General features: G+C 37.7%; 2 protein-coding genes across 4 annotated transcripts in view; one reads left to right on the top strand and one right to left on the bottom strand.

Moving 5' to 3' along the window:
* psmd1 (proteasome 26S subunit, non-ATPase 1) overlaps nt 1–19,426 on the top strand; it is a 38,326-nt gene that overhangs the window by 5,384 nt on the left and 13,516 nt on the right. Inside the window, exons 14-19 of the mRNA XM_026323406.1 lie at nt 197–393; nt 826–921; nt 1,383–1,447; nt 13,260–13,374; nt 16,049–16,165; nt 17,137–17,239. Of these exons, the coding sequence (XP_026179191.1) occupies nt 197–393; nt 826–921; nt 1,383–1,447; nt 13,260–13,374; nt 16,049–16,165; nt 17,137–17,239 (693 nt within the window). The remainder of the gene's footprint in view (nt 1–196; nt 394–825; nt 922–1,382; nt 1,448–13,259; nt 13,375–16,048; nt 16,166–17,136; nt 17,240–19,426) is intronic.
* Nucleotides 2,829–9,735, bottom strand: htr2b (5-hydroxytryptamine (serotonin) receptor 2B, G protein-coupled). Of its 3 annotated transcripts, XM_026323407.2 has the most exons (4): nt 9,285–9,735; nt 8,233–8,825; nt 5,437–5,637; nt 2,829–4,547 (listed from the first exon to the last, which is right to left on the bottom strand). In XM_026323407.2, exons 2-4 carry the CDS (start codon nt 8,492–8,494, stop codon nt 3,589–3,591), a joined length of 1,422 nt encoding a protein of 473 aa, XP_026179192.1. In that variant the 5' UTR covers nt 8,495–8,825; nt 9,285–9,735; the 3' UTR covers nt 2,829–3,588. The 3 variants fall into 3 exon arrangements, with proteins under 3 accessions (XP_026179192.1, XP_026179195.1, XP_026179193.1); XM_026323410.2 differs by lacking the exon at nt 5,437–5,637; XM_026323408.2 differs by lacking the exon at nt 9,285–9,735 and having other exon boundaries at nt 8,233–8,906.

Below are 19,426 nucleotides of genomic sequence, written 5' to 3'. Positions count from 1 at the left end.
TTGAATGATTTTTTTTTTTTTTTTTTTTTTTTAAGAAAAAGGTTGAAAGGTTGAAAATATAGACAAAGGATCTCTACTTTGTGCAACTAGTATTAGCATGTATATAATAGGAATTACTGTATTGTAGTGATTTGCACTTGTAAACATCTGTTCTTTGTTTGTTGAGAATATTTGACAATATTGTGTAACCAAACAGGTGAGGCTGCAGGCCTGGCTCTGGGCCTGGTCATGCTGGGCTCTAAGTCAGCCCAGGCCATTGAGGACATGGTAGGCTATGCTCAGGAGACACAGCACGAGAAGATCTTGCGTGGCCTGGCAGTGGGAATAGCCTTGGTCATGTATGGACGCATGGAGGAGGCAGATGCCCTCATTGAAAGTCTCTGCAGAGACAAGGTAAACCTGGAATGCACCTGGAAAATTCATGTTCCTCATGTACCACAGGGTCAGAGTTTCTTTATTCTCTAAAGATTGCAATACTTAGATTTGGTTGTATTGGTGCACCATCATACCACAAAATATATAGAAATGCATTTGATTCTTTCAAAGAGAAAGATGCTAGTTGGGAAATAAAACAAAAAAGTAGTGTACCTTCCAAGGTCATAAATGTTGTAGTTGTTTTGTGCGGTTCCAATATTTGATGTGTCCAGTTCTGTATGTACTGCTACAATCTACACATTATGAATTTCATGCAACATTTTGAGGCTCTCTTTCTGTACTGAGTGCCAAGAAACCTTCTGAAAGGACCAGATGTAGGAAATTTTGTTGATCTTAGATACATATCCTGCGTCTTCTCAAAGCTCTGTTTCCTTTTACTGTCCATGATAGGACCCCATTCTCCGGCGCTCTGGTATGTACACTGTGGGAATGGCCTATTGTGGATCTGGGAACAACAAGGCCATCCGCCGCCTGCTACATGTCGCTGTGAGTGTTTCCTTTTTGGCCTTCTTCACAACACAGTATTTTACTAAGACAGGTTTATCATTGCTACCTGTGAAAAAGATGCCAAGCAGATACATAACTGCTTTGGCTGCATTATAATTTATAATTCACATTATAGTTTATTCTACTTAGTTTAACACTGTTACAATATTACAGTATTTTTATTGATTGTAATTTCTGTTGGAAAGTAAATTATTTGAATTTACTTAAATGATTAGATGGATGTTTTAACAGAGTAGATATTTGTAGATACATGTATATGCATTTTATTGTGGCTTCATTTGAAACTTGAGAGGTGTGAACAGTTCGACATAATGTCCTGTAGGTGTCACCTTATACAAGCTAAAACATAAGGGAACTACATTGTTAAGAATAATTGCTGGATTTGATGAGTCGTGGTTATTAACTTTGCTTATTTGACTGCTTTTCTTGTCCTTATTTAGGTGAGTGATGTCAATGATGATGTCAGAAGAGCTGCTGTAGAGTCCATTGGCTTCATCCTGTTCAGGTAATATCCAGACCGATGTGTTACTTTTGTTTAGAATTTTTTTACCTTTTATTTTTATTTTTTTCTTCTTCAAATGCACCAGGGGCCTTTCTCTTTTGATTCTGCTAATACATTTATATATTCAGGTTAAGTTTGTGGAAGAAAAGTGTTTTATAAAAAATCTGCTTTTAGGAGGTACGCAGAGGTATTGTTTTTGGTGCAATACTGTACTGTTACTGGTATTGAAATATGTTCATCTGGACCCAGCCCCAGTGAATCGTGTTATTAGACAGTTACTTCATATTCTTTTATTTTACCAATATATAATATGCAATATAATCTCATTGATCATTGTGTTGATTGCAAATATGTCACTGGAGTATTTTTATTGTTTCATGCTTTCCATACAAGACATAAATCTTAAACTTATTACTCACTTATCCTTCAATAATAAGAACCAGTAAAAACAAATAGTAATAACTCTACTGTACCTGTGTACAAAGCAGAGCCTGCTGTTTCTAAAAACTAAGCATTTTATTTTTTCCTGTATCTTATACATTGCCTCACCCTCAATTTTAGTTTTCTACTTCTTATTTCTGAGACATACTTGGACTTTGGCGTGATTGGAGAATTCAGATGCACTGTTGTCTAGAATAACTGTGCAGAATAACTGTGTCAGAGGAAGCTGGATGTTCTTGTCATTGTCGCTCACACATTTTCTTCCCTGCCTGTTTATAGATATTTAGCCATTAGACACTAGTGTTAAAACAGGGATGCTAGCCAGTGCACAAATATCTTGGTGTACATTTTTAAGCCCAAAAAAGGCTGTGTGATCAATTGGCCGCTAGATAAACCTTGTGTAAATCTTCCCTTTGTTTAGAAAGAAGTCCGGACTAGAACAATTCAGTTAGTCTCCTCTTTCCACCCCAAGACATAAGGATTGCTCCCTCCACTTTCACAAACTGCACACTTGGACAATAGCAGGACGCAAACTTCAAATATCTCATATTTTTGCTTCACTTCTAACTCATGTACCAAGCTTGGGGAGCCCTATCTAGATCTCACATTTCTTCCACTATCAATCGACACACTTTTTTCTACACTTTGTCACCTAGTTACGTTTTATTAACTAGGTCAACTGTTGACAGTTTATACTATTGTATTGTATGCAGATGTTTACTGTGTTCTTGCTTACATTCTGATAATATTACACACAAAGGGAGTAGAGAAGTTGTTGTTAAATACTTTGTCTTGCCGTTTTCTTCCTTGCCTGTTTTAAATCTATGAACCTAATGGATTTAGTGTCTTTTATTAACGCCTAAAGGTGTTTATAGTAAAAAAAAAGTATATCTAAAGTTTAAACATTCACCGTAAAATAACATGAATACACATAATTGGCGCTATATTCTTTCATTTCAACAACACAGGAAATATTTAATTGAACACGTTTAGGTTTCCATTTATACTGGGTTTTCTTATATACATTCTTTTATTTGGAAACCTTTAACATGTCAAAACATCAGGCTACAATATACATGCAAGAGCACTTCCTAATGGCCCAGCGAATACAATAAGTATTATTTCAGGAGTGCAATGTGTAATGTGTCTGTTGAAGAAGATATTAGAAAGTTATAATGATGGTTGTCTTAACAGAATTTAAAGATGGTTTTCAGCATATTCAGGTAGCCCAAGTTGAAAGGATCAGCATAAAAATATGTTGTATACTGTATTCAGTGGCTGTTCTAGGCATGACATTTGTTGACTTTTTACAGTTTCACAGAAGATACCCTTCCGGGGTTTTTTGTTTCTTTTTAGTTCACCTGTTAGTGTGAAAACTCAATTCACATCATGACCTGTTTTAAAGGCCTGTTAAGTAATTTTATTTGTTTTTGAAGTGACATATTTGAAATTATTGCCTTGTTTTTCTTTTGTTAAAATGGTCAGAAAAGTAAACAAATGTCAGCAGCATCAGATGACATCTAGTTAGATTTTGCTATAGTGAATAGTAAGCACTGGCATGAAATGATTTGATGATGAAATTGAGAGCAACAGCAGATTATGATCATGCATTTTTGGCATCTTTAAAGAGAGAAAAGGTTTGCACCATAAACACTTCTTCAAGTGCTCCTGTTTTCATTAGATTTTTTTTTTTTCAAGTAGCCCTATACACAGCTAACATGTTCCTCTTGTTTACTGTCCTCATTTTCTGTCAGAAGCATTGTGTCTAACACTACACCACTGGATGTCTGTACAGTTGCTGGCTGGCATCTTATTGGACTTTGGTAGCTCACTGATCCAGTGCCGTTTTTCATTCCCCGTTTCATGAACAGTTTAGAGTTTTCTGCCATGGAAGACCTGAATGAAATCCGTGTAAGGGTCCGATCTGTATTTGAGGCCCTCAGCGGCCTTCCTGGCCCATGACTGGTACAGATTTTGTAATTGCACATTATATAACGTGTGAATGCCTGCCTGAAGGTTTTGTTGAAAAGCGTGTAGACCAGTGGGTTGATACCAGATGACACATAGCCTACCCAAACAAAGATCTCCATGAGGCGGGCAATCACATTAACATCACAGCTGGTACATAGCACAGAGGTGATATTAGTAATGAAGAAGGGGCACCACATGACTACAAACAGGAGAAAGACAATGCCTAACACCTTTGAGGCACGCTGTTCATTGCTCAGAGTCTGTATTGATTTCTTTCCCACTGTTGACATTCTGCGAAAGGACATTTGATCACCTGTAGGAGAGTTTGTTGTGCCTGCATTGGGTTTTTCTTGCATCCTGGAAAGTCTGTTGTCCAGTATGTTCAGTTGCTCAGCCTGAGGTGAGGTGACAGCCTGTTCCCTTTGAAAGACTGTAGAAATTGTTGGGTAGCTAAAGCGCTGAGTCACCTTTGACCTTAGCAAATAAACCTTTTTGCGTAACACCTGGACAGTAAGCAGGTAGATGACCATCATGATGGTCAGAGGGATGAAGAATGCAGCCAATGAGCCAAACATGATAAACTCCCGGAATGTGTCTGTCTTTAGTAGACATGTGTGGTTGCTGTTGAATGTTATGTTGTTGGGAAGATGAGAGTTCTTAAGCCCCTTTATTGGAATTGGGATTGCAATACCTGTAAGAAAAAAAAAAAAACAATTGATATTAGCAAATATTATGTTTTTATAAAACTGATTAACAATTTAATTGTTTTGCTTTTTCATGTTTAACACCAGCTGCAGTAGTGTTTATGACTACTATGAAATGAAAACTAAACGGGAGAAAAAACAACTTTAAACTGTGCAGTCATGCTTCAGTGACATGGGGGAAATTTCTTGAAGAGTAAACCTCAATACCTGGCTTATGGAGTATTCTTAAAGCTTTCACTAGGGGGGCTTGTGGCCTTCTAGTCTTTACAGGTAATGCCATGTCTTTTTTTTTTTTTTTTTTTTTTTTTTTTGTAATATGCATCAGTATGGATATGAACTGCCTTTCTTTACTTGTCCTTTTGAACAGGTACAGTTTTTTAGGCTGCTTAGACAGTGCAAGGAATTAACACTAGGCAAACAGTTTAAATGTTATTGTTGAGGTGTTTTGTCAGGTCTGCATTTAACCATATTTCACCTGGTAGCAAACTGGCATTGATGCTCTAATTTACACCCGATTACTTATGATAGTGGGGCCTGTTTTGAGTTTGGATAAACTCCAGTCTCATAAAAATTTGCTTGCTTTGTTGCACAAATATTATCATTAACCTCAGATTAAGATTCACAGTGACCAGTTAGACATAATAGCACTGTCTCAACCATTCACCCACACTCACCCACTCTTTCCCATACATATTATAACTAACAAGTTGCTGTTTATATAATATCTCCTTTTATTTAATCTGGAAAATATTTCTATTAACCAGATCCATGTTAGATCTCAAGCCAAGCAATCACACGGTTACTCAGAAATAATAGGAGTGCCACAGAGTTGTATAAAATATGTGGTTGGAAGAAAATCTGTATTGACACACTTACAAATGGATATGAGCCACACCAGCGTGATCTTCACCATTGCTTTGGACCTAGATTTGTACTGGCTGTGTTGGATTGGCTTCTTGATGGCAATGTAACGATCCAGTGAAATGGCACATAGGTGCATGATGGATGCAGTAGAAAACAGCACATCGAGGAAAAGCCAGATTGGGCAGAGGAACTCTGGAAGAGGCCACCCAGAGTCTAAAGAGAAAATGAGACGTAAATTAATCTAGTAAAATCTGTTGTCTTGCAGCTGCTGTTTGTATTCGCTTGCATTTGTATTTCAGTTAACTGTGGCAGTGTCTCTACAATTGGCAACTCCTATAATGTAATGATGTGGTCTAACCCATTTTCATCAGCAACTTGGTTCCCCCCCACCCCCACCCCATTATACAAGAGGTATGACAATGGCAAGGGATTAGAAGTAGCACTCATGCAAATGATTGGTGTTTATTTATCTCTGTAAGGAATGACTTTACTGGAAAAAAGGAGGGTTCACTGACTGTTTATGGAGCTAAAAGCTCTTTATGTAGATGTGCAAGGAGACTGTGCTCAACAGTAGTGTTTATTTTTAGTTTCAGGCATAAAATTGGCAAGTAATTGCTCTGGCGTTTGTCCTGTCACCCATTGAGACTGCCGAAGAAAGTTTTTGGCAACTTTTTTTTTTGTATAATTTTCTTTTGTTATGTTAACCCCTCCCTCCTTTCACCACTTTCTTATTACTCTCAGGGGAAGGTTTGTCATAGTTTTGATCAGTTTTAGACGTAAAAGAGAACATATTTTTTATTTCGCTGAATTAAATTAGGAGTCTGAATAATAATGGTTGAGTACATTTTCACTTGTCCGTTGGAGCAAGTAGGTTTGTGTTAATAAGCTTTTTTTTTTAAAAGAGAATATTACAAAACTTTCTATCCTTATCAGTAACTTAAAAATGTGTGGTAATTGTTGGAGAAAAGAAACAACAGCCTGCACAAGTTGTTTACATTGTGTTTTGAAAATAACCTTGTTCTACCAAATGGCAGCCTATATAAATTACTTCATGCTGTAATAGATGTCCAGCAGTTTCTGGTTACACAAGGGGAAGCGTAGTACCTTCCACAGGAATTCATCTTGTTTTAGTGTTTGTATTATACTTGTTGAAGAATTTCAAACATCATCTGCAGTTGTTTCTTTTTCTCCTTTACCACAAGGTTAGGTCAATAAAAGTTAAATGAATACATTTTAGTGCAGGTTTTTTGAAAATATTGGTGTATCCTGATGTCTCTGTTTCTTATTTTTAATCAAAACTCATTCTACGGTCTACCACATTGCCCAGTACGAAAATTCTGTTGATACTTATCTCTTTAAAAAACAAAGCTAGAGAAGTTGTGAAAACATGTATACTAATGTGGCTAATATAAAAATGAACTTTGTGAGGCTTCGTGGGCTTGCATTTATGGTAATCTCTTATTTATTGTTCTGTCATACTGATTTTGTAGTATTTGACATGGGGGCGGTGTATTCTGATATTCTTTTAAAGCACAGTAATGACAGCTGCTTTAGTCTGGATAAACATTAGACAAAAATGTTACATTAACATCTATCTCTGTCATGCTACTAACCCCCCAAAATTTATTATTTTAAGCACTACTTATCTATCTTCAGTCCATCTTTGTAACTAAGTCACAGAGAAATGCACCTTGCGTTGGCTGTTAATGTAAAGATCAGAATGTTTAGGGCTTGACTAGTTTCTTCCAGAGGGCCTATATTTAAGTGATGTTTTTGGGGGAGAAAAAAAGCCTTTTCCCATATTTTTTTTGTTCTCGTAATATACTGGTTTTGGTGTCTTGGCCTCATCAACTGAAGCATCTTGAAAATGGAAAAGCTTTTGGTAAGACTTCAGCGCACTTAACATGAGCCCATCATTTATAAGAGGTGGAACTAAACAATTGAGTAATCATCGCTTTTGTATTATTTTAAAAATGAAAATGACTAAAATGTCAAAGCAGGCCCAGGGTTACAGCAACCCCTGGCTATGTGCGTGAGACATAAATATGATCTACCTCATTAGCCTCCATTTGAGTTACTTGAGGATGTAAGCTTGGCCATAGTTCTGTATTTTGTAGCTGTTTTAAAACATAGATAATAGGAGTCTAAATCAGTTCCCATGCAGCTGCATTTACACAGGACTTAAAATTGATAGCGTTTGCATGGTTTTTATTGTTCCCCCCCCCCCCCCCCCCTTTGGGTAATGATCCCTCAGACCAGTAGGTCTGTTTTAGTTGTGGTGCTGCTACCATAAACACTGCCAGGGGTAAGTAGTGTGTTTATTGTCCGCTATCTCTTGTTATATTTCATCTACAGTAATTTGTTTAGAGATAGTCATCATTGTTTCTGTTGTTGCTCAGAAACTATTTTGATTCTCCTTTGCTACACATGGCCTGTTTTTCATGATGTATTGTTAAAGCTAGTAAAGGTTAAGTATGGGTGAGTGATCATCTGTCTAAAATATCAGCAGTTGGTTATCGTTTCTTTTCAACATGCACATATGATTTTTTTTTTTTTTTTGGTTTGTTTGTTTCCCCTTTTATCAAAGACACTTTAAGACTGGCCAGCCGATTGGTGTTGTAACAATAGCTAGGCATCAAGGTAAGTTGCATAATTCTGGCTTACCATTTTAGCAAAAGGGTGTAAAGGAATTTATCTCAGTATTGATAAAGGACATGTTTTTCCTCATAGAATTTACTATTTATTGCTTTTACATTACTTAAACCAGAATATTGGGTTTTTAAACTCAGTACCCCATGCTAAACTTACTGTAAAGAACAGTGATGAGAGCAATGGGCATCACTAGGAGTCCCACTAGGAGATCAGCCACAGCAAGCGACATCAGAAAATAGTTAGTGGCATTCTGTAACTTCCTTTCAAGCGACACAGCAAGAATGACAAGGATGTTGCCTCCGATAGTTGGAATGATGACCATGACAATAAGCAGGGCAGGCCATTTCAGCTGAGCCTCAGATTCTTCTCCTGCCCATGAGCTATTAGTCTCGAGTGGAGCCACGACTGCCTGAGACATGGTGCTGCAAAGGGCCTGAGCAAGGGTGAGGGCTCTGATCTTTCTGGTGTTGGACACTCGGTCAGCATGGTCACTGGGTCCCAAGGGCCAGGGTAGGGCGGGATAGCTCAGCTCAGTGAACAGGGTGCTTCATCCGTTGCACAGTGTACACATCAAAGGGAACAGCTAACAGTCCGTAGAAGACACACAAAAAGGTCCAACACTACAAATTCCAATGCTGGCAATAATCCCAACACGATTAGTACTTCCACATTGAGATTTTAACAGGGGTCCTCACTTTCCAGGCAGCTGAAACACCTGTCATCCATTGCATCCACTTAAAAGAAGAGTTCTGTTAAATGAACAATAATACCTTGTTACCCATTTGCTTTAATTTCTCTGAAGGATGACATAGTATTTAAAGTTTATGATAACAAATGGTCTTTCCTCTGTGGCAGTAATTGTAGTTTCCACATTAGAGCAAAATTATATCTTGCATTATCAAATGTGTTGTTATTCTGTGGTTTGTATTAACTATTTAACCAGTGCATTCAAGATTTAAGTGGTCTTATGTAGCATCTCCATTTGGATTCAGAGATCTTAAATTTTGGCATCAGTATATAAAAACAGTGTATTAAGAGGACTTAAAAACCTCCATTGGTTTAGAATAAAGTTATTTGACTCTCATTGTCTACAGTCTGAAATTGTACGTCTGCAAAGATTTACACAACTATGCATGAAGAACTGAAACAGGATGAATAAAAAAATACAATTCCGTGTTAGTTAGCATTTTTGTGAGTGTTGTTCTTACCTGCTCCTGAAGGTAGTGTTCGTTCTTCCTTAAAGTTGCTGTTTGACATTTCAACTCCTGAAAGTCTCCATGCCACTGCATCTTAACTTTCCATAAATGCTAAACCAACATTTTGTGTTGGAAAACACTGCAGGTTAACATACAGTGTATTTCAATTGTCATGCGTTTTTAAGTAAATCTATATCTTTATCTCCTGTCTCATCTTTGTATCCACCCTCCTTTTAAAATGAACGTGACAAAGAGTGCCCTCCATCAGGAGCAAAATCTAAATCTGTCTATCTCTGCAGCAGTTCATGACTGGGAATTTGTCTTGCTTTCACACGTTGGAGGAACCCCCAGTCTTGTTTCGCGTCACCTACCGCGATCACAGGTTTAAAACTTTCAGATGTTGTGGCTCCTCTGCCAATCTCTCGTTCCCACTCGCTGCCTCTTGTTCACAGCTTGTGATCGGCTCGCTCTCTCCCGTCTTGTTTGCTCTCTCTCCCCTCCCTCTTACTTCGTCTTGCCCATGAGTCAGACTCTGTATAAAACAGATGAATGTCTTCATGCTGGCAACATGCCAATGGCTCTGGGAGGTAATTTCCTTCAACACAGCCGACCCACTGTTTATATTTGTCACTTTCTGTTCTCTCCTCTATGTGAAATAAGCAGCGGTGGGGAATGGGGAGAAGCTTTCCATGTGTTGGGCGAAGTGCTCAAAAATGTCTTTGTTCCCCCTAACCTTTACATTTTGTCCTTGTATTTTTAGGTTGAGAACATCATTTTAAATAGAATCCTATTTTCTTCTAGATAATTAAGTTTAGAAGTTACAACATATTTGTTTTTCTTTTGATCTGCTTTCCTTAACAAATCTAAATATATTTTGGCAGCACACACTCATTGTGTTACTTTTAAAAGCAGATGCAAGACATTAAAAGAGGTAGAAATAAACAATTCCTGGAGTTTACAGTAACCAGATGATGATGAATGATTCAAGTAGCCTCCCCTTCCCAGTGTGGATCCAAGTACCCTCCTCTCTAGTGACCAAATGTTTTATCTTAAACATGCTTCCCAATTCACTTATGGTACCAGTATCCCCATAAAATACACTTGCCTGTATGGGCTCGCTTTGGTCACCCTTTCAAGATGGGTTAAGTTGAACACTTTCAGTCCCTAGGGTACTGTTGGATGAAAGCATGTGCATTACATATTTGTGTCAGCTGGTGTTAACCAGACTTCAAGCTGACCCACTGTGATTTATAAGGAAAATCTGAGGTCCTCTATCTAGCCAACATTCTCTTTCTGAATGGTGGCTGTGTGACTGTGTTGGATTTTCTATTTTATAATGCAACTAGAAGTTAAAGGTATCCACTTAGCACTGTACTGACTTCTGCCTGCACTGTTGGTCAAAGAATTTAGAAACCTTTGTAAAAAGTTTTGGATATTTGATTTTTTTTTTTTTTTCCCTAAAACATATTTTGATTTTGTCATTACAGATGACAGAGATTTCATTTGATATCACAATTTTTTTTTTTTTTTTATAATATCTACATTTTTGGCAATGGCTTATCCAACCCATGTTATCATGTCCCTTTCCCTTTTATGATGAGCATGTTTGTAACTGTGTGTAGCTTATTTTTTCCTATTCTATTTTCTGTACCTCCTAGTCTGATTCAGAGTTGAGGTATTGTAGTTCTTTTCTCGTTGTATTCCTTTGTCCTACGTTGCTTAATTTTTAATTGAATTTAAGTGTCAACTGTAAAAGCCACACAGGTTCCTTGCTTGTCTAATTTTAATTAATTGATTTATTTGGCTAACTGGTTCTGTGACTATAACAGACAGGAAACAAGATAATCAAATCTACTCTGTCTCAGTCTGTGTACATTAGTAACTGCTACAATCACATTTCATGTGGCAAAATCCAGATCTAATTTGTTTAGCTCAGCTTTATTCCTACATCTTTTATTGACCTTTCGATGTGTATGTCACTTCCTAGGGAAAGTTATTAAGTTGCAACTCTATCAGCCTCCGTCTTTCATGGCATAATAAAGTTGACTATAACGGATGGGAAACAAGCTAACCAGTTGATAGTAAATGCCTTGTGCATTTTTAATATTTCTAATTTAGTACTTATGGCCTTATAGACTATATTTTGTAAAGCCTACAGGAGTAACACTGTGCACTGCTGAAGACTTTGTCTTCAAATCTTAGATGAGATTTTTAACATTTTCCAAAGTAGTAATGGATTTTGTGAGACAGCAGGCTAAATGTGCCTGCAAGCCTTTGCTAATATTACATTTAATCAGTGTTTAAGATAAATATCTGTTTTATTACCTTCTCTCTTCTTATCATTTCGATTTTCAGAAGTATTTCAGTTTATTCAAAGATTTCTAAGTCCATCACACAGTAAGAAGATATTTAAGTTTGGTTTGAAATACAAAAATGCCTTTTCAGATGAAACAAATGCTGGATATTGATTTCTGCTTTCCAACTGAGTTCTTCCATTTTTGCCAGTGAAAAAGAAAGATTTTTGTAAGTGATTAGCCTATCTTCTCCTTTTGAAAAGGTTGAAATGTTAAACTTGTATTAAATTAAACTATTTTGAAAAGCAGTAAGGTTTTCTCAAGTTGTTCTTCAAGTAACTGTAGGCCCTTATTGATTTCAAAACATACCATCATAAATTATGTCTGTGTCTGGCTGTGACAAAAAAAAAACTTCAGCTTTTCATTGCCTGGTTTTATCCTTGTAATAGACAGCATGCAGTGCTTTTGTTGCAGATGCAGTTATTGTGGAATTAACAGCCTCAACTCAACCTACGTTGATCAGGTCAAGTTAGTTTTTATGTAGCCCAAAAAAACAATTTTTTTTTCTCTGAATGCCTTAGAGTTTGGATTAAAAATGTCTTCTGCCCTCTTCATGGTGCTTTGTGTACATAGGCAACTATTTCCAATGTTGTATTGAGACAGAGGAATCAACATTTTGGTCATTTGAAGCAGCCAGCCTCGGTGGACCTCTTGGTAGCCTGAAGTCTGAAGCAGTGCCTCCTAGATCAAAAAGGTTGTGGTATTTTGTACAGAGTTGGACAAAGTGGAAAAAAATCTGGGTGTAACATTGTTTTGGCCTTTTGAGATGGAGAGCATTAAAAGCAGTGAACAGACTCAAATTTTATTCAGATGTGACAGTCTTTCTTCTGAATTGCATAATCATCTAAAACTAATGTTTGTCTAGGTAACATTAGCAACCTGGCATGGTCATAATTTTACCTTTTTATATTTAATTTTTAATTATTACAACCAGAGCATTCTGCTGGAGTACCGAATTTAAAGCTTAATGCATGCATGTTCTACAGTTTGCTGCAACCGTGCATCCATAGTTTATGTTGTCGCTAGTAAACAGGATTGGATGGGAGGGGCAAAGAGCTGTTAGATGATACTTATGGTATGAGTTTGTTTTGAGTCTCATTAGACCCTGCAGTGGATGAAAAGAAATTAGAGTAGCTTCAGCGTTGCTTTCAGTTACGTTTGTAGGACTAATGTAAAACAACTTACGATACAGTTGAATGTTTCTAGTAAAAAAAAAGAACACATTGGAGTGGGTTTATCCGGAAATAGGTCTGCAACACATGGGTATTTGCTATTTGCACCTGATGACTTGACTCTGACATAAGACTCAGCATTAGTTTTAGTTGTCCAGGGTGTTCCCTTTGTCATTATTGAATAATTCTTGGCCCTTTGTGTCTTGTACAAATTAGGATCATACTGATCAAATCCAAGCCTTCTGAACAATGATCCAATCATGCATTCCTGCCCTTTTTATTCAAGGTACCAGAGCAAATTAGATTACGGTATATGTAACAAATCACCTCGTCCGTCACTTCCAACTACATTATGTCTTTTTACTAAAACTTTTTAACTGAAATGTGGAGAGGTGGGTAATTTGAAGCTTACACCTTTGTCCTCAATTTAAAGTCTTAATCGTCTCTCTCTCTTTCTTCAGGACCCCAGAGCAATGTCCCAGTGTTGTGTCTCTTTTGTCAGAGAGCTACAACCCTCATGTTCGCTGTGGTGCTGCCATGGCTCTGGGCATCTGCTGTGCTGGGACAGGAAACAAGGTGAGAGTTAAAGCTTGTTATCTTAGTTATCCAGTAGGCTATCCAGTTATCTTACTTTGTCTTTTTCTCTAATGGTCTTGAGCAGTCTTTATTGTAACTCAGTGTTACAGTGTCTCACAATAAAAGCCTACCAGGCAAGCGTGGGAATGTATATGAGAATCTATGTTTGTGGTCTTCCAGTCCTCATTACCTATTGTGTATGCAAGGAATGAAACCTTAAATCACATTACCAAACAAGTAGAATCAAGTCTATTTTTGCTTGGAATTTCCAAGATTCCTCTCAGTGCCTCTACCTGGTATTAATATTTCTTATAAGTCTGTGTACCAGAAAATTCTAGATGCCATTTTTTTTTCAGCCACAAAAGCAGCGTAGATGCTGGATTCCTCATTTATCGTGTGCTTTTTTTTTTTTTTGCTTTTTTTTTTGCTTTTTTTTTTTCCCTGTTACCCTGCTATGTGCGTCACTGATGAAAAGATTACCTATTCTGCACAAAGGGTTTTCCTTAAAGCAGCAAATTGATGGCTCCTCTGTGTTATCTGAAATGGTACAGGATGAATTTCTGTAGCCCCTGCAGCTGAGGAATATTTGTCAGTTCTTTTATGTCAAATGTAATTATAGCATCAGCATAAATGCTGCTTTTAAAAAAAAATTGGTGTAATTGTATAGCTTGAAAGACAAGATATAATTATCCACTGATGATTCTGTTTTCTAAGTCTTTTAAGCTTTGTCTTGATTACTGTAAATAGGAATGACTACAAAGGGTGCAACTACTGCACTTCTAACCTACTGACATTTGCTGTTCTTTGAACATAAGGTGATAACTTAAGTTCTTGAGAGATTTCCTGATTAAAATGGTCCAAAGTCACCAAGCGATCTTGTCATCATGTTTGGGTTCATTGAAGTCTGAGGAGAGTGAAGAAGACAGAAGTCAGGGGTGCTGCCAGGTTCTTAGTTGTCTATTTGGCCGTTTGTCTCAGGTGGCATAGCCCAAGTAGAGACATAACTCATTGCACCCTGAGCATTGTATGTCAGGTTTCAGGGAGGGAAAATACTTTTTCACATCTAAAATGGCCTCTACAGTTACAATAATATTCAATAATGACAAAGGGAACGCCCTGGACAACTAAAACTAATGCTGAGCATTGAATGTTTTGGACCATTTCAGGCCGATGCATGCTATGAGGTTTAAAGCTGCACTACTTGGTCTTTCCAGCATAATACCCTGAGCACAGTAGGTCCTTAGTGAGAGCAATTATATTCTAAGAGAAGTGGGTTGCCTATTTAGAGGGAACACATCACTTTGAAATCATTTTACACCTTACCCTTGTTTTTGCTGTTCTGGTGTTCCAGATCTGTTGTATACATAGAAAAAAAACTGCATAGGAAAGCTGTTTTCATCTTTTGTTTGTTTATAAAGATTTTGTTCCATCATGAATATCTTAAATGCTGTTTGGGTTGTTTGGGGAATTAGATGGAAACATTGCTAACCAAGAAGTACTTGTGTAAATGTGATCTTAAACACCAAGCAGACTCCCAAGAACTACTTCAGTCTTTTACTAGACAGTCATATGATACAATTTTATAAATATGTATTAAAATGGAAATTATGTCGCGGAAAAGTGTGTTCTGAACTGTTCCATTTATTTACATAAGCCCCTAGCCCGTGCTGGATTGAAACAAATGTAAAGTCTTGTGCCGACGCACACACAGTCCACAACCGTACATGGATTAAGGAGATCTTAAGCAACCGCATTTTGTATCAACCTGCTCCGCTGATTGGGCCTGACAGTAAATACCCTTAATTAAACTCCCCAACAACATATCAGAAACAGGATGTGGTCAGCTAGTGTTGGATTTATAGTCTGACTTATCATCCCAGCACATGGCTGTCTCAGCCAGCTGAGCCGAGAGCCCTGATGAAACATGGTTTATTTTACCTCCACTGTCATCATCCTAGTTTGTTTCTCTTTCCTCGGTGGAGCTGACGCCTCCCTCTGAGTCTGGTGGTGTGCGTTACAACCATTACTGCTTAGCAAGAACAGAGGAAAGTACAGAAATATAAGGGAAAAAGAGCAGTGGTGTACACTCGCTCCTTCATTCAGAGAGGAAGCTGAAGAAGGCACAGTTTGTCTAACAGTTGGTCAGTTGTCCTTGGCAACCAGATATGGATGACACTAATGTCATTAATTATCCTGGTCTGGTTGCCTCTGTTGATAATCCTTTCCTGTATTTAATCAAACGAAAGTGCTGCTGTTGCAATGATCTGTTTTCTTGGGAATGGCAAAAATAATAGCATGAGATTGTCAGTTTTATGTATGCGTCAATCTGAATCAACTGAAAACTATTGCAAACTTTTGTAGAAGAGAGGTCATTATTCTATCTTTCATAAATATATGCTACAGAACGAACATATCATGGTACTTTTCCTATCAGCAAAGATGCTAACTAATTACTTCAAAGAATACTGTGATCATGTCCTGAAAGATTATTTAGGTATAGCAATTTTTTTTTTTTTTAAATGACAAATCATTCTAATGTGAGCAGCCATTCATTGTCAGTAGATTTTTATTTACAAGACCTACAAAAAGGTTGTGCAGTTAACTGTAAGTACACTTGATTTCAAGCAACATTGCTGACTTCTTTTTTTTTTTTAATGCATTTTTCTCTCCATAGGAGGCCATCAACCTGCTGGAGCCCATGACCAATGATCCAGTAAATTATGTGAGACAAGGTGCACTCATTGCTTCTGCCCTCATCATGATCCAACAGACTGAAGTCACCTGTCCCAAAGTAGGTGCAAGGATAACATAATCTCTGTGACTCTTAAAATTGTTTAGTATTAGAGCTTCTGCTGACTAAAAAGTGAAAGACTTGACTTAAACCAGAAAGCAAAGGCATTGCGAAGACAGAAGAGAAGAAGTCCTCATGAAAGACCAAAGAGTGACTAGTCCAGGCTTAAATCCAATCGGTCGACCTTGTAGCACCTCCTACTTTGTCACAGATTTAAAATTTGTCAAGGCAGAATGCAGGATTGTACAAGAGAGATTTTTATTAAGTGGAGATATTGCATCCATGACTGTTTATTTTAAGGTTCAGGCTTTGTAATTTTACAATTATGGACCACAGTCTTAGAGCTGTAGGTTGAGGTGGTAAATGGGCCCAATTTACGACTAAGTATCCAGCACAGTGTTTAAACAAGGTTTCACTCAAGCTGTTGAGAGATGCTATCAGTGCTGGGACTCCCAGAAATATTACACCATTGTCGTGGTTGTGGCAGTGATAATATAGCTGTGTTATGAATAATTTGCCAAAAGTGTGCAAAATAGATAAAGTGTATTACAGCTAATGATACCCACAATAATATATAATTTCTGTTTTTCTTTGGAAAATCCTATACAACGTAACACAGCCAACAAATGCAACCATACACACTGCAATGTTGAGGCTTGAGGGGATTCTTAAACATTATTACATTCATAAAATAAAATTGCGATAAAAAGCTCAGTTTACTGAAAGCCATATTGGTACAGCTGTGTTACATGGTGTTCTCCAGAGTCAGTGTTTAAATTCAGTGTTTTTTGTTCAGATATGTATATTGCTAATTTGCATCCATGTTTTTTTGTTTTTTTTTTGTCCTTTTTTAATGAGGCATGTCAAAATGTTACGTTCATGTTTAGAAAACAAAATGTTATAGTGGGCTATTATTTCCAGCAATTATGGCCAGTACATTAACATGTTCCCTCTCACCCCTTTATTTTTAGGTGAACCAATTCAGGCAGCTTTATGCAAAAGTGATCAATGACAAGCATGATGATGTTATGGCCAAGTTTGGGGCCATCCTGGCCCAGGGAATCCTTGATGCAGGTTAGTCTTCATACAGATGTGCACAAGACACATTTACCTGTTTATGCAGGTAACTAGTTGGAAAAGTGTTTTGATATCTTGAAAGACACCTATTACATCTCCTCAGTAGGTATAGCTATAATGTTGCCTATCACTAAGACAGAGATCAAACTGGTATGTGGTCCTGCTTGCTCATGTGCCTTAACCCTTCAAGGGCATGCGGAAAGGCGCAAATACTTCATGTTACAGAAAAACAAATGAACTGCTCTAACTCTTATGTGGGTTTGTGGTTCTGTCTGTATATATATGTATGTTTTTTTAAGGTTCATCTCTGCTCAAGCAAACGCAAAGTAACAATCTTTGGTTGACCACCCATATACTGTGTCTCTGGAACAGATCATGCTAAGGTGCATTAGTGCCTGGCAGTCCTACCTCAGCTCAGTTCTGTTCTGAGCCTTTGGTCTCTCCCTGGTGATTACTGTTTGTCTGATAGTCTTAAGTGTTTGTGTGTCTGTGTGGGTGTTTGTGGACACAAGCATGTAGTGTGCGTTTGTGTGTGGGGGTCCTACAGAACTGCACATCATCACATCATCATCATAGAAAAGTGCACGCTCACATATACAGAGCACACACATATTCACATGTATACACAAATGTTGAATGTAGGCAGGAGCAGAAACAGAAAATCCTGTGCTAGAAACCAGCTCCGTTTACACACTGTTGTCTAAATACACTATCTGGTGTTGCTGCTTACACAAAGTGAAGCCCGTCTGAAGAGATAAGTGCTATGTGTGTGTTTTTGAAATGTTTGGTACTCATGAATGTTCATCAGTCATAAAATTTCCCCTTGATTAACGCCGCCCCTGTTGCAGTAACACCACAATAATACATCAAATCAGGCACATTAACCGCAATAAACTAAGGCTAACATGCCAAAATGAGTTTTCGTGAGACCATCCAGACAAACCCTCACGGCTGGTGTCATTTTTCAGATTTTAGACACACCCCTCACTCTACCTCATGTACTTCATGCCAAACCACTTTATAACAATTTCAAAGTTATTACGCACAGAAAAAAAGGTTGCGGGCGGATCGACTCTTACAAATTACTAAGTATGGTACAAGTCATTCAAACATCTTAACTTTATCTACTTCACTAACTAAACTATAATGTATCGTTATATTGAACTTAACCTGCACATATCATGCACTGCGGACAAAGAATGACACACCAAATGAGTGCTCTGTTCACTATATGTATTCTTTAACAAAAGTAAATAATGCGATCCCAAGACATATCCCTTTTTACCATTACCAAAAAAACCAAGTAATGTAATACCCCACCCCCCCATCTTTATTTAACGTTCATTTCAGTCCAAAAACACTTTATACCCACAGAGTCTCGACAAAAACCTCGACAGCAACCTGCACTGGAACAAAAAAAAAACATGTGTGCGACCCAGGAGCAGTCTGTCCTCACTTAGCTGGCTGTTCCACAAAGATCTGAATCCTCCGGGTATAAAGTCCTTCGGGTATAGTATCCTCAGTCCAGTAGCATCCAGGAATTATAATCCATTTAGCAGAAGTCCTGATTTAGAAAGTGCCTTACAGAACATCTTATCTCCCTGGCGATCTCCAGCAGCAGGATTTCACCTTGCCGGTGTTGTCATACCTGACTACGCCCCCGCCGCGTCATTTCTCCTTGTCTTGTAATGATGTTTGATCCTGGGGATTAATAATGATAACGACATTAATGACAATAATAACGATAATGATAATAATAATGACAATAATAATAACTATAATAGTAAAACACTGACAATAACAGACAATAATGACACAGATACCAACAAATAAGGTGGATACTCTGCCCCGGTAACCAGTTGCATCCTCAGCTGACTGCAAGACCCGTGACACTGTACCGAACAGATAAACGCCCTACCCTGTTACTCACTAGGGCCCCAGTGGGAGATGCGTAGCGGTTCCTTACAACTTCTTAGTGCATACCCATGTTTTCAGTACAATTTTAGTATCTAGCTTACAGTTGAAGCACATTCTAAGTAGGAAACATACAACTCTTGTTTGAATGACAGCCATGCTTAACCATTTGTAGTGTGAATGATTTAGTGTTGTGGTTCTTACAGTGGGTTATAGGTATTTGAGGTGCAGACATAATTGTATTTAACTTGATGGGCGGAAGTGATTAGA

Source organism: Mastacembelus armatus, chromosome 4, assembly GCF_900324485.2.
Source record: "Mastacembelus armatus chromosome 4, fMasArm1.2, whole genome shotgun sequence".
Lineage (NCBI taxonomy): Eukaryota > Metazoa > Chordata > Actinopteri > Synbranchiformes > Mastacembelidae > Mastacembelus > Mastacembelus armatus.
The sequence above is the reverse complement of the archived record's forward strand: the minus strand, read 5'-3'. Positions and strand labels throughout refer to the sequence as shown.

Excerpts from the sequence above, each read along its gene's own strand:
- htr2b (XM_026323407.2), bottom strand. The coding sequence starts at position 8,494 with ATGTCTCAGGCAGTCGTGGCTCCACTCGAGACTAATAGCTCATGGGCA. Across the intron at positions 5,638-8,232 it reads TCTCATCACTGTTCTTTACA|ACTCTGGGTGGCCTCTTCCA; the intron begins GTAAGTTTAGCA and ends TTTTCTCTTTAG. Across the intron at positions 4,548-5,436 it reads GGTGTGGCTCATATCCATTT|GTATTGCAATCCCAATTCCA; the intron begins GTAAGTGTGTCA and ends TTTTTCTTACAG.